Here is a 13,776-nt window from a genome sequence, read left to right as displayed (position 1 = left end):
TGATGATGATGTAGAAAGTAGGAGAGCTTCACAGCGAGGCACAGAATATCTCCAGCAGGATGGATTCTGATACTCCACCAGCCAGATTAAGCCCATGAAACAGAAGGCTAATATCTCTCTACAGAATTTTTCAAATATTAATGAACCATAGCTAAAATTTAGACTATTAACAAAAAAAGGTTTTTAGCCACAAAACCTACATGCACAGTACTCTGTTAATATTCTTTTTTATAATAATCTTTATTAAATTTAGATAAAAAACAGATAGAATATATGAGATCTACAATATATATCTTCTACCTAGATTACAAAAAAAGTTCTTAAGCTACGTTTCAGAAGAAAGGAAAAAAAAACACTATAACACATAAATTTAAACTCCTGAATCAGGCATCTTCATATCTTCTGTGACCCTTCTTTTAGGTTGACTTCCTCTTCTCTTGGAGCGTGTAAAAAGAAATCCGCTTCTTACAGCTGTAATAAACCTTAAATCTTTACTGAGCTGACTAAACAAACTCTGCTTAAAAGTATTTGCATGTATCGATCACCTAATCACATATTAAGGCGTACAAAGTACTGGTTTTCCCAGGAGCAAAAATGGTGTATCATAACACAAGCAACGTAAAAGAAACAAAGTATAATTCTTAGTCTGTTTAAGTTACCATGCAAAATTAAAGATACATTCAGCTCATACAAAAATATCAGGATTCCCCCCTGGGCTGCAGCTTCTAAACACCTTCTTTTCCCCCTAATCCTTTAATGATTCCTGAGTACCAGGTAGATGTAACATCCATTAAGTCTTGTAAACCCTTAAAAAAGGAAAGATAATGAATCAACAAAGTAGTGTAAGATAAACAGCTCGCAACCATAATTGCTTTGTCAGCTTTACATATTATAGTCCCATTAGCCTCCTCCTTTACATATCAAGGAGCCCTTTTTCTACTTTCCACTCTCTTTCCCAGTAGCTCAGTAGTTTCTCCCAATCTTCTTTTCTTCTCTTTGTACTGACATTTTTAACATTACAGGAGAGTGTATCTAATATTCTATAATCATTGACTTTCAACATCCATTTGTCCCACGAAGGGGCCTTATCTGATTTCCAAAGCTTAGCAACTTCTATTCTGGCTGCTGTTACCATATATAAAACTACTCTCCAATAGTTTTTCTCATCATCAGGTTTTAAGATTGTCGTCATATTAAGGAGATATAGTTTTGGATCTAGAGAAAACTTAATCTGTAATATATCCTGGATTGTTCCATGGATTTTTCCCCAAAAAGATTGTATAATACCACATCTCCACCATATGTGCACCAGGTTTCCTTTTTCATGATTGCATCTCCAACAATTACCCTTCTCTAATTTATACATCATCTTAATTTTCCATGGAGTATAATACCATCTATTCATTATTGTTAACAAATTTTCTTTGGGCTCCTGGGCTATAGTGAAGTCTTGGGTTCTTTTCCACGCGTTCTGCCACTCATTCAAACTAATTGTTTGCTTTAAATCTCGCGCCCATTTTATCATATACTCCTTTACTGTTTCTTGTTCCAATTTACGACTAATCAATAGCTTATAGAATTTCGATATTTTTTTCTTTTCTGGTTGCCAAAATATATTATCTAGTTCATTTCTTTCCTCTTCTATCCCCATCAATCTGTTATCTTCCACAAACTTATTTCTTATTTGATAAAAGTTAAACCAATTCAAGTCAAACCCTTCCTTTATTATTTCTTCTTTGGTTTTACATATCAGGTCCCCTTTATGATTTATTCTTACGCAATCTTTATAGGAAAGCCATTTATTCTTTCCTCCTCTTATCCATCTACCAAAAAAGGCTTCCTGCACTGACGTCCAAACAGGGATTTTAAAATAAAATATTTCTTTAACCTTCCTCCAAACTTGCAATAAGGATCTTCTAATTGGGTGGTTATTAAAATCTCTGTTTTTCCTTTCCTGATTGTAGCATAAAAATGCATGCCAACCATATCTCAGTTGTACACTTTCCAAGTTTAATACTTCCTTATCCTCTAGTTTTACCCAATTTTGTAGCCACAACAGGCTACATGCCCAATAATACATTTGAAGATCAGGTACTGCAAATCCCCCTCTTTCTTTTTGATCTTTCATGATAGCATTTTTAATTCTGGGTTTAGAACCTTTCCAAAGAAACTTATTTAACTCTTTCTCCCATTCTTTAAATTTCCTAGTTTCTATTCCAATTGGTAAATTTAAAAAAAGAAACATAAGCTTAGGGAGAATGGCCATTTTTATGACCGCTATTCTTCCTAAAAGTGAAAGGTTAAATTTATCCCACCTACTCATGTTTTCTTTAATTTCTTTCCATTTAATGCCATAATTATTATCATACAGTTTCAAATTATCTTTGGATATTATAATGCCTAAATACCTAAATTGCTTCTCAATTTTAAATCCGGATTTCTTCTTCAGTTGTTCTTCCTCTTGCTGAGACAGGTTTTTAGTGATTATTACAGATTTTTCTTTATTCACTCTTAACCCTGCCAAGTTCCCAAAAGTGTTCAGCTCAGATTTTAAAGATTCAATGCCTTGAAGTGGGTGTTCTAAAATTATCACCATATCATCTGCATACACTTTGGTCTTCACCGAGTAATCTCTGATCTTAATTCCTTTTATATCTTTGTTGTCATTAATTTTTGCTACTAACACATCCATTACTAAAATAAATAAAAGTGGCGATATAGGGCATCCTTGCCTAACTCCTTTTTTAATTTCAAAATCAGATGATTTTTCCTGATTTACAATCAAGGAGGCTTTTTGTCTATTATAAATCTGTCGAATTCCATTCAGAAATTTTTGACCCATATCTCTTTTCTCCAATACACCAAATAGGAATTGCCATCTTAACTTATCGAAGGCTTTCTCAATATCGAGTGCTATTATGGCACCTTGCTTATCATTGTTCACTTGAAAGTATTCCAAACTATTTAAGACCGTTCTTATATTAAATCTTATTTGCCTGCCCGGCAAAAATCCATTCTGTTCTTTGCTTATTATTTCATTCAATATTCCTTTTAATCTTGCAGCCCAAATCATAGCATATATTTTATAATCTACATTTAATAGACTAATGGGCCTATAGTTTGCCATACAAGTACTATCTTTATTCTCTTTCGGAATAAGCGTTATACAGGCTTGTTCCCATGATTGCGGCACACCCTCCGTTTCCACTGAATTGAATAACTTTACTAAGGGTTCAAGCAATTCTTTCCTAAAAATTTTATAGTACAGTGCCGAGAAGCCGTCTACGCCTGGTGTTTTTCCTTCTTTTAACTGAGATATAGCTTTTAGGACCTCTTGCTTAGAAATCTTAGTTTCCAAGCTTTCCTTCTGCTCTTGTGATATCTTTCTTAACAATTTAGAGTCTAGATAACTTTCGATTTTAACTTTTATATCCTCCCTTCCTTGCTCCAAGTCATATACAGATTCATAGTAATCCCGAAACAATTTTAATAAATCTTCTTGTTTTGTATAATCTTTCTTATCTACTGTTAATTTTATTATTCTTTTTCTCTCTTTATGCTTCATTAATTTCTTAGCCAACCACTTCCCTGCCTTGTTCCCATTTTCAAAAAAATTCAATCTATTCTTTTTTAAATCTATTTCAATTTCTGTGTCAAATTTGCTTTGGAGTTGTCTTCTCAGCATTGTAATCTCATTTAACAAACTTCTGTTCTCAGGTTGTCTTTTCAAAATCTCCTCTTTCTTGCTCAATACCTCGATAAGTCTTCCCTCTTTCAGCTTTTCCTCTTTCCTTATCTCACTTTGTTTTTTAATCAACAAACCCCTAACTGTAGCTTTACTCGCATCCCATATTGTCTTGATATCACAGCCCGATGTTTCATTTACTTTAAAGTAGAAATTAATTTCTTCTCTTAAAAACTGTACAAAGTCTTCTTCCTTTAAAAGTTTCTCCTGTAACCTCCAAGACCAATTCTTTCTATAGTCAAAATTTAAAGACATATCGATCAAACAATGATCAGAATATGTTTTAGGATCTACTTCCATTTTTCTGACTTTCCCTAATAAAGGTTTTGAAACCATAAAGAGGTCTATCCTAGACCAAGATCTATGGACTCCAGAGAAAAATGTAAAACCAGTTTTTTCATTATAAACATGCGACCATAGATCCTCAAGCTCATGTTCCTGCATAAGGTCAAAGCAACTCTTTGGGAGTTTCCCCTGGGAGTCTTTTAGCTTTTTTTCCGATTTTCTATCTCTTTTAACTTTCAAGACCCCATTAAAGTCTCCCGCTATAATCAATTTCCCCTTATCACATAACCTTAATTCCTCATTAAGGTTTTGAAAGAATGCATCCTTATTTTCTAGAGGCCCATATATGTTTACCACTGTTAGTACCTCTCTGCCTACATTTATTTCTACAATAATATATCTCCCATCTGGGTCTAATTTAACTTCTTTAGCCTCCCATTTTCTATTCACAAATGTTATGCATCCCCTTTTCCTTTTAGCTGTTGACGCTATAAAGCAATTCCCCAATTTAGGGTTCTTTAAATATTTCACATCTCCTGTTCTAATTTTGGTTTCCTGTAAACAAACAATATCGTACTTCCTTTTTTCCAAAAAATGAAAAATTTGCTTCCTTTTCTTTTCATTATTTAACCCCCCTACGTTCCAAGAGGCTAAGGTCAACATTTTAAACAATACTTAATATCAACAAATCGACTAACAAGAAATAAATCAGACCGTCAATATACCCCACCTTTACACACTCTTCTAGTCCAAAACGGTTAGAGCCTGTGCTGCCCCATTTTCTTTAGTCCGATTATTCCCAGCTAAGGTTCCCTTGGATACGATTTCATCCATCTGCAATGAAGTTTCCCTCTTACTAAGGGCAGTAGATTCTGGAGATATAGCAGGAAATCCTAATGCATCCTCTTCCTATGTTTTTCCTTCTGCTTGCAATGCTTTCCTGTAAAAATCTTTTGCTTTCTGAATAGAGTCAATTTTGAATCTCCTTTCTTTAAAGGTGAACACTACCCCTTCAAGGTTGCCCCATCTATAGCTAATATTCTTCCTCTGCAGATACGAAGTTAAAAATCTGTATTGTTGTCGCTGCTTCAGAATGGCTAAAGGCAAATCTCTATATATCTCCACTTTAACATTTTCAATTACCAGCGCTTCAGCAAAGTTCTTTTGGATGATTTTTTCCTTAATTCTTAAACTATTGAAGCCAACTGCGATATCACGGGGCAATCCCTTTTCCAATGCCGTTCTGGATCGAATTCGAAAAAGCTTATCCACTTGCACGTTCATCAAATCTTCTGGAATATCGAGGAAATTAGCTAGGGCTGGAATTATTGTCTTTTCCAAGTTTTCTTCCTCTGATTCCGGTAGGCCTCTAATTTTAATAATCTTGTCTTTCTGTCTTTTTTCCTGGATCCAAAGAATTTTTTCTTCTCTGTCTAGACGTCTTGCGGTTTCGTCAAATCTGTTTTCCAGTTCTTCCGTCCTTTTAGCTGTCATCTGTACCTCTTCTTTAATATCTCTAAATTCTTTATTTAAATTATCAATTCTTTTTGCTATTCCATGAATCTCCGACTGTATATCCAGTCTGATCTCCTCCCTCAGATTTTTTTGTTCTTCTCTTATCTCTGCTTTAAAAGATTTTTTAAATTCTCATAACTCTGCTAAAATAGTCACATTCAAATCTTGTTGTTTATTTGACCAGTCTGAGGAGTTTCTCCTATTGCTTGAATTCGTCCAGCTCATATTATCTTTCTTATTTTTAGTTTGTCTTGTTTCCATTAGTCAAATATAAGCCTAAATATTCCTAAAGCAAAAGATAGGGCTGAAACTGGCTGTACGTACAAACCAAAAGCTGTCCAAATATGGAAGAAAAAGAAAAAAGCCAAGTTCAAGTTACTTTTTCCACTGTACTATTATGTATTCCAAGGTCCAACTTTCAAAGCTTCTTTCAAACCAAGGTGGCTTTGAATCTCTCTTCTAATCAAATCTATCTAAATGTGATATCCAGGATATATATATATATTATCAGTTGCTACTTGGTTCCCCTGTTTCCAGCCAATTTCACAATCTCAGTCTGAAATAATGTTTCCCCTTTTGCTCCAGGTGAAAGTGCTTCACTGATTACTCGTAGAGTGATTTTAGCTTCGAGGAGAACAGCTGGTAAATTTGTGCCTGTTCTCAGCCCCTAATTTATAACTAGTAAAATACTGCTAAAGCTCTAAAGTTCAAGACTCATTGATTCATTAATACTCATGAACCTGTTTCTCAAAGGGTTAATGTTGGAATTTACTCCAAACTCTTTGAAAAGGGTTTGCCTTATCTTCTGAGTGGGGATACAGTGTCAGTTTAAATCAAAAACTCACTTCAAAGACAGTCCGTCCCCTTCAAGCTCCGTACTCCCAGGGTAACCCAAAACCTCAAGGTTTTATCTGGTTCACGTCCAGCACAAACTCACTCTTCTGAAACCTTGGGTGGGCCAAACCCAGGTTCCTATCAGCAATATAAAGTTGTTGTCAGGACTGATTACTAGAAGTAAGGCTCCCGTCGCGACGGCTGCCTTGCGACTTTCTCCGAGGCTCCCTCTCCCCTCCGCAGCAGTTCCCCGATGTGGAGGCTTTAGGAAGTCTCTCAAGTCCCCTGTCGGCCCTCGCCCCAGTTTTCCCTCAAGCCGGGGACTTTCTAGCTCCCAACAGCTGTTAAGTTGGGGCCTCAAACAAGTCCGCGACGGATCTCTGGAGAAGGAGCAAACGCTCTACACCTCCATTCGCCTGACGTCACAACAGGAAGTCTACTCTGTTAATATTCTTAAGAGTGAAAATATTTATAGGCAGAGGTACTTTCCCTTTGAATATTTACGTGGGTATGTTCGTGAAGGATCTAGGTGTGTGGTGAAATAGTGACCAAGTTCCTGTAAATGGAGAACTCACTGAGAAGGAATTGGCCTGTCACTATCGCAAATATATTGCTGTTTGAATAGTTTGTTAAAGCCAGAAAACTTTGTTAATCCACACTCTATTTCTTTCCTTTTTTTCTCAGCCCATTTGTCAGGCAGCATATAATAATGACCTGAATGAAGTTCAGCTCCTGCTGGAAGAAGATAGCAAAAATCTGAACATCCAGGACAGTTTTGGTGGAGATACACCATTAATTTGTGCTTGCAAACAGGGGCACAACAGAATAGCCAGTTACCTTCTAAAAATGAATGCTGATGTCAACATCAAAAATAAGGTGAGGAGGAACAGCAACCACAGAGTTGAGATGGTCTTCTTCTATGAAAATGCCGTTAAAACATTTAGGAAGCGTTCATGTGTGAAAGCCTGATACGTTTAGTAAATGTCAGGAGATTGTCGGCTCTCCTCCAGTGTCCTTGAATCATTTGGGGAGAGGCAAATTCCTATGAATGCAAAGTTTTTGTTCATAGGAATTTGCCTCCTCCCGAACAATTCAGGGATGCTGGAGGGGAGCCAATGATTCCCTGATGTTTAGGAAGCGTGTCAGGCTTTCACACACTCACGCTTCCTAAACATTTTAGCTGTGTTTTACCAGTGCTTAAGTGCTGGTCTGAAAATCATCCATTGTTACTAAATTCAGAATGTGTTTTATACCTAGCAGGGAGGGGGAAGCATTCTATTCACATTAACTCACACAACTAAGGCTTTTAACAATGTCCACCATGATATTATTATAGGCAGTCTGATAAAATGTGAGCTAGAGAGTGCTATTATTTTGGTGGATTTATTGGTAAATAGACCAAACTCGAAGAGTGTTTACTGATGCCTGTTGTTCAACCTGGAGAGAAGTGACTAGTGGGGTGCCTCAGGGCTTTGTAGAATGAACAGAGTATCTGCCCAGTCTCAAACTAGACCAAATTGCTAGTGTGCAGGCTCTGGTATATATACTCAAAATCATATCTTGGGGCATTAGTTTTGGAATTAATGGGTTACTTTACTGCTAAATGGTTTCCCAAGGGGAGAAGAATGATCGAGAGATTGAGGAAATGTTCAGATGATTGGTGTGAATATCTCAGACAAAGGAATTCTTTAGCTCTGTGTATGCACCAACATCTCCTTTGGTCAAAATCCCATCATCACCCTCCATATACAATTAGGCTGATGTATTTGGGTGATCTCATTGTAGTGAGTGCTTTTGCTTCCTCCCTTGCTAGGGCCAACCAGATTTCCAGATATGGTATGGTCAGGTTTCTGCAGTGGGGTTTCCTTTCCAGGTCACCCATCCCAACATCTTTTTTAAAATATTAAATTGATATCAAAATGGAGGAGTGATCTGGGGCCTGAGCTTGGGGTAACAGAACAAATTAATGACATGGAAAAAATGTCCCAGCAGTTTGATTCTTGCTGCTGGATATACCAGTATAAATATGGCAAAGTACAGATAATGTACTTAAGCTGATATGTGTAAATGAAGCAACTTTATCCTTTTGTAGAACTATTGCCCTTCTGGGGCCTCTTGGTACTGATTTTTGGTTTCAGCAGAATTAATGGGAAGCAAGCACTGTTCCCCAGAAGACCTCCTTGGGCACATTCTGCAATGAAGAGCTGGTGAAAATCTGGACAAATTACACTTACCTATGTTATGTGTAAAACAAAAGAATTGAAAACTCTGCCTATTTATAACGATAGCTCTTTCATTCCTGTCTAGAAAGAACGAACATGTTTGCATTATGCTGTCAAAAAACGGTTTGGCTTCCTTGACTATTTGCTCATTATCATCTTAATGCCTGTTATGCTTATTGGATATCTCCTCATGGTAAGTTCTCCGAAAAACAAACATGAAAACTGTTTCTCTCTATTCTAGTCTGTCCTGCACTTTACTGTATGGAGATGTGTCTATAATGACAAAGTTTAGAGGCCTCTCTATTACAGGCACTCCTTTATTATAATACCATTTTATCTCCCTTTAGGAATTAAGGGAAGGGGAGTTTGACTTTACTGTATAAACCTTACAGTATTCTAGATTGTCTCAGTTCCACATTTATTGATACTGAAAGTAACATATAACCATTACATTTTAAGTGAGGAACAGAGTCACTTGACATCAAGATGAGTCTGTCACTGGCATCAGGACCACCTCTAATATTCTTAAAGGCCAGATGTGATTGCCATATGTGACAATGAATCATGTATCTTCTGACATAACTATGCACATGATGACATAGCACAACTGAACACAGCTCCCTAGCACACAGAAAGGCATGTGGAAACAGCACATTGAAACATCTTTTGTGTAGGAATTTTTACACATGATGAAGAACATGCTTTTGACTATGGGACCATATACACCAGTGGTCCTGGCCCATTCCTACCTCAGACTGACATGGCAATGGGCAAGTGTTTGCATCTGGTCTGGCTGATATCAGCCTAGGGCTATTGGCCTGCGTCATCTGTATGGGATGGCACCTGGCTAGAAGGAACACAGGCCTTTTGGCCCATGGTTTCCGTTCTTATGTTCCACAGAAATCAATGAGGTGTAAGCTGATGTACATAAAATTACATTGAGCTGAGGACTAAACATCAGATTTCCTTTTTCCCTGAAAAAGTTCAGTACTAGAAAATCTGAATAATAATAATAATGATAATGGAAAAAAAGACCTGCCCTTTCCCCCCCCACAAAATGCAAATAATAATAATAATAATAATAATAATAATAGTGTCACAACTTTGTTTGCGTGACTGTGTGAAGGGAAGTCTTAATTATCTCACTATTTAATATGATTCTTTTGCAAACTGAATTAAACATGGATGGTCTTTCTGACAATCTCCCCTTTCTCCCAACATCTGATAACCAGGTATCTAAAAGTAAGCAGAATGAAAACCTAATCAAGATGCTACTTAGAGCTGGTGTAGATGTTAACGCTACTGATGATGTAAGTAGACCTGCCCATTGGTCTGTGCCATTTTCTAAACCTTAGAAAAATCACTCTACCGTATAAAGTAGTATTTATCTATATGAATGTTCTGGTTTAGAAAAGGCCAATATTTGTGCTGCTGTGTGAAACCCTATTTTGATGCATCTTTTGTTTAGAAAGATGCATCTTTAGAGCACTTCTTTATGAAGAGATGCCATGGATCCCTCAACTCTTTACAAAAGTTTCTTGTGTTTCCTTTGACAATGTGTAGTGATCATGAAGGGATTAGATATTTATTAAAATATGTATATTTATATTTCATCATCATCATCATCATCATCATCATCATCATCATCATCATCATCATTATTTATTACACCATTTATACCATGCCCTCAGCTTACATGCCAAACAGTTTAAAAACATTAAAATAATTTAAATAAGTTAAAAACATATTAAACAACAGTGATTTTTTTTAAAAAAACAAGATTTTAAAACTTTGTATAACAATATTTGGGTTGAATTAATGAAGCCCAAAGGCCTTGATGAGTAGGAAAGTTTTAACCTGGCACCTAAATGAAGTGAGTGCTGATATCAGTCAGGTCTTCAGGGAAAGGGCATGCCATAATTGGGGTGCTATGACTGAGAAGACCCTCTTCTGAGTTGGATCACAATGTATTGATCCCATTGGTGGGACACAGAGGAGACCCCCCTAACAGACTTTAATCCTCAGGCAGTATGCGGAGAGGCACTCCCTCAAATATCATGATTCCAAGCTTTTTAGGGTTTTAAATGTCATCAAAAGCACGCTAATTTGTGCATTTTTTAAAAAATTACATTGAAAAAAAAATCCCGGTATGAATGTACCTTTGCCTATACTATTCTGATCAATTTGGAGAAACCACTTAATTTAATTCCTATTTTAACATTTAATTAAAGACAGAGTTCTTCATAAAATATGGCTTTATGAAATAGGCCAAATTATTAAAAGTGTGTCACAACTGCAACTTGACTGTTCTGTACTCTTGTTCTTTTCAGTCAGGAAGAACAGCCCTCCACTATGCATGTGAAATGAAGAACCAGTCCATCATTCCTTTACTAATTGAAGCAGGGGCTGATCTTTCCATAAGGGATAAGGTAAGACAGACAAAGCTTTAAATTGAAACATTTATGACTGTTCTTATCTAGGGAGATTATCTCACCAATATCCCCGACTAGATAGACGTGCATTTAACTTGTCCCCGCCGGATCCTACCTCACTGCCCCGTGGCTGGGCAGTAGGTAGCCCCTATGCAATCCGGATTTGTCCCATAGCTTTTTGAGAACACGATTTGGCATGCAATAATCTCTTAGGATTGTGGATCTCCTAGGATTGTGGTTCAACCTATGCTTTGGAGTAGTCCAACTTTTGTGAGTAAGAAAAGCTGTTTCTATGTAGTGATTTATATTTGGAAAGAAAGAACATCAATGAGGCTCTTCCCTCCTTCTAGTGGGGCATAGAGCGTTCATTGTTTCTCCTTTGTTCTTCTTAAACATTGGAAAAAATCCTTATGTATCATAAATATGTCCAACATTTGGGTAATCTAATCTGGTTTACAGCATCTAGAAACAGAATGCTAAATGAATGTTGAAACGATTTTAGTTGATAACTCCAGAAAAACCAAAAGCTGGACCATTGTGAATTAGAGCCTAAATCCAATAATGAATCCTAACTAAAATAGATCCAGAAAAATCAATGGAAAATGTATTAGTGTTGAATCAACAGGTTTTCACTGAGTTGTCTACTCTGGTTGGGTTTAGCAACTGGACTTAGGCCTTGGTTTGAATTGATGTTGTCACTATCTTTGGGGAAAAGGCAGAGAATAAAGGTAATACAGTAACACACAGCTAAAGACAGCTTCTACACTTCCTACTTTGGTCATGCCAGTAATGCCAGGGGTGTCACTATGGGGGTGCAGGAGGTGCGGACTTCACCAAGTGATACCTCACAGGGGGTGAACACCTGGTGGGTCTGGCAGGGCTGCTGGGCAGTAGCGTCACTGGGAGGGGTGCAGGGGGTGTGGACCGCACTGGGTGACACTCAAGAAGGGGGGTGACACTAGATTGGCTCTCTAACTCCGTGTGGGGCCTTTTTGGGATGCCCAAACCCCACATGGGGTCTTTTTGGGCTGCTAGACCCTGCACGGGGTCCTTTTGGGCTACCCAGACCCCGTGCGGGGCCTTTTCGGGCAGACTAGACAGGATATGAATTAAATAAGTAAACAAAGAATATAACATAATACTCAAAATTGGTTCCTTCGGTTGTTTTTATTGTATACTGGCTTTACAAAAGTGATCACCTTCAAGTGGTAGTACAACAGAATCACTACATAAGCTTCCAGTATTGACTACAGTGGAGAAAAGCCTGAAGTATTGATTTTTTCCCTAGATTGGGTTTCCTTCTAGAACGTACAGGAATTTGCTTTGAAACAAAACAGTTAGCCATAGTGAGCATAATTCAAAAGAAGAATCTCTTGCACAATTCACACTTCAAGACTGGTACTCTTGCACTGTAGCTGTGGAATCTTTGGAGCTACGGAAATAGAGATTATATACAATATTTTCTTGGAGAGGTGAATGTGTCAAGTTTGATCTTGTTGAGATTCTGAGATCCACACTGCTGAACCCATTTTGCCTCAACTCAATGTGAACTTTCCCCCTTATAAACAAATATACATATGCATCTGTGAGCATGTTTTATTTTCAAATGTATTAATGTTTGTATGCATATACTTACTGATTAAAACATATTTGTGCATTTTTTTTACATAATTGTGACTGTTTTCTTTGCAAAATTTACAAGTAAACACAGGATGCCAAATGCATTTTTTTAAAAAAAAATATGGAATGCATCACATACTCAGCAACATATGAATTTCTGACCATAAACTGTATTCAGATCCAGGAGATGAGGAATGGGTAAATCTATTTAAGAAACTGTCTCTGGAGCAAATTTCTCACTCATCCTGCTTGGTATTGCTTTCTTCAATAATTGTTTCCATTACTTATCTTCTTCAGGAAGAAGAAACTCCACTGGACATAGCAAGAAGACTGAAGTTTATAAACATAGAGTCCATATTGAAGAAGGAATCCTAGACCCTGGGTTGTTGTCATTGTTATTATGGCTGAGACTATTGGATAATTCACTGTAATAAGTGCAGTTGCATTCCCATTTTACAGTGAGTTCATGTTTAGAATGGGTGACATATGTGTGCAACATAGGCACATAGCATTGAATCTGCTGCTCTGTACTGAGAGCTGATGGAATTTGACCCAAAGAACATGTTCAGTTTTGTGAATATTAAGCTGTGTTAATGGTTTGCCTCCCTCCCAACATAAGATACCCATATGAGTATCAGGAATACTATTTATTTGTCATGCCTTATCTGAAAACATTGAAGTTTAAAGCAACTTTAGCAATAAAAACCTTTTTTGTACAATTAATCACAAGGAGTATCTAGTATGATTTTTTAAACCATAGAATAAAGCATTGGAAGGAGCCAAAATACTTTCCTGCCCAAGAATTGCCAAATAAATATTTGTGGTCTATGTTGGCTTTACTCTTTTTCTCACCACACTGCAGTTCTCTCAGTTTCGGACGCCTAGAGGCAAAACCATACCAAGTCGTCAGAACAAAATGAAAATTAGGCTACAGTGGCTGAATCCATGCAGGGCCTATATGCCAGCTCCATTTCACAGTCTACTGCTGTGGTTTGACTTTGGTTAAAATCACATCCATTTTAAAGTGAAGTAAAAAAAAATTCTTGGAAGTCACATTGGTACAATGTGGCATGTCTACAGGTCCATGATTTTGGATTTAGGACACATGACCATAACAGTTGTG

The 13,776-nt window shown here is 37.0% G+C and overlaps 1 protein-coding gene across 1 annotated transcript in view; it reads left to right on the top strand.

Annotated features, from left to right (window-relative positions):
- ANKRD22 (ankyrin repeat domain 22) overlaps positions 1-13,370 on the top strand; it is a 29,802-nt gene extending 16,432 nt beyond the window's left edge. The window contains exons 2-6 of the mRNA XM_042459133.1: positions 7,064-7,255; positions 8,687-8,794; positions 9,834-9,911; positions 10,932-11,030; positions 12,951-13,370. Coding sequence (XP_042315067.1) covers positions 7,064-7,255; positions 8,687-8,794; positions 9,834-9,911; positions 10,932-11,030; positions 12,951-13,028 — 555 coding nt within the window. The 3' untranslated portion in view covers positions 13,029-13,370. The remainder of the gene's footprint in view (positions 1-7,063; positions 7,256-8,686; positions 8,795-9,833; positions 9,912-10,931; positions 11,031-12,950) is intronic.
- The last annotated feature ends 406 nt before the right edge of the window (positions 13,371-13,776 follow it).

Source organism: Sceloporus undulatus, chromosome 3 (assembly GCF_019175285.1).
Source record: "Sceloporus undulatus isolate JIND9_A2432 ecotype Alabama chromosome 3, SceUnd_v1.1, whole genome shotgun sequence".
In the NCBI taxonomy this organism is placed as follows: Eukaryota; Metazoa; Chordata; class Lepidosauria; order Squamata; family Phrynosomatidae; genus Sceloporus; species Sceloporus undulatus.
This window is presented reverse-complemented; position numbering and strand designations above follow the sequence as displayed.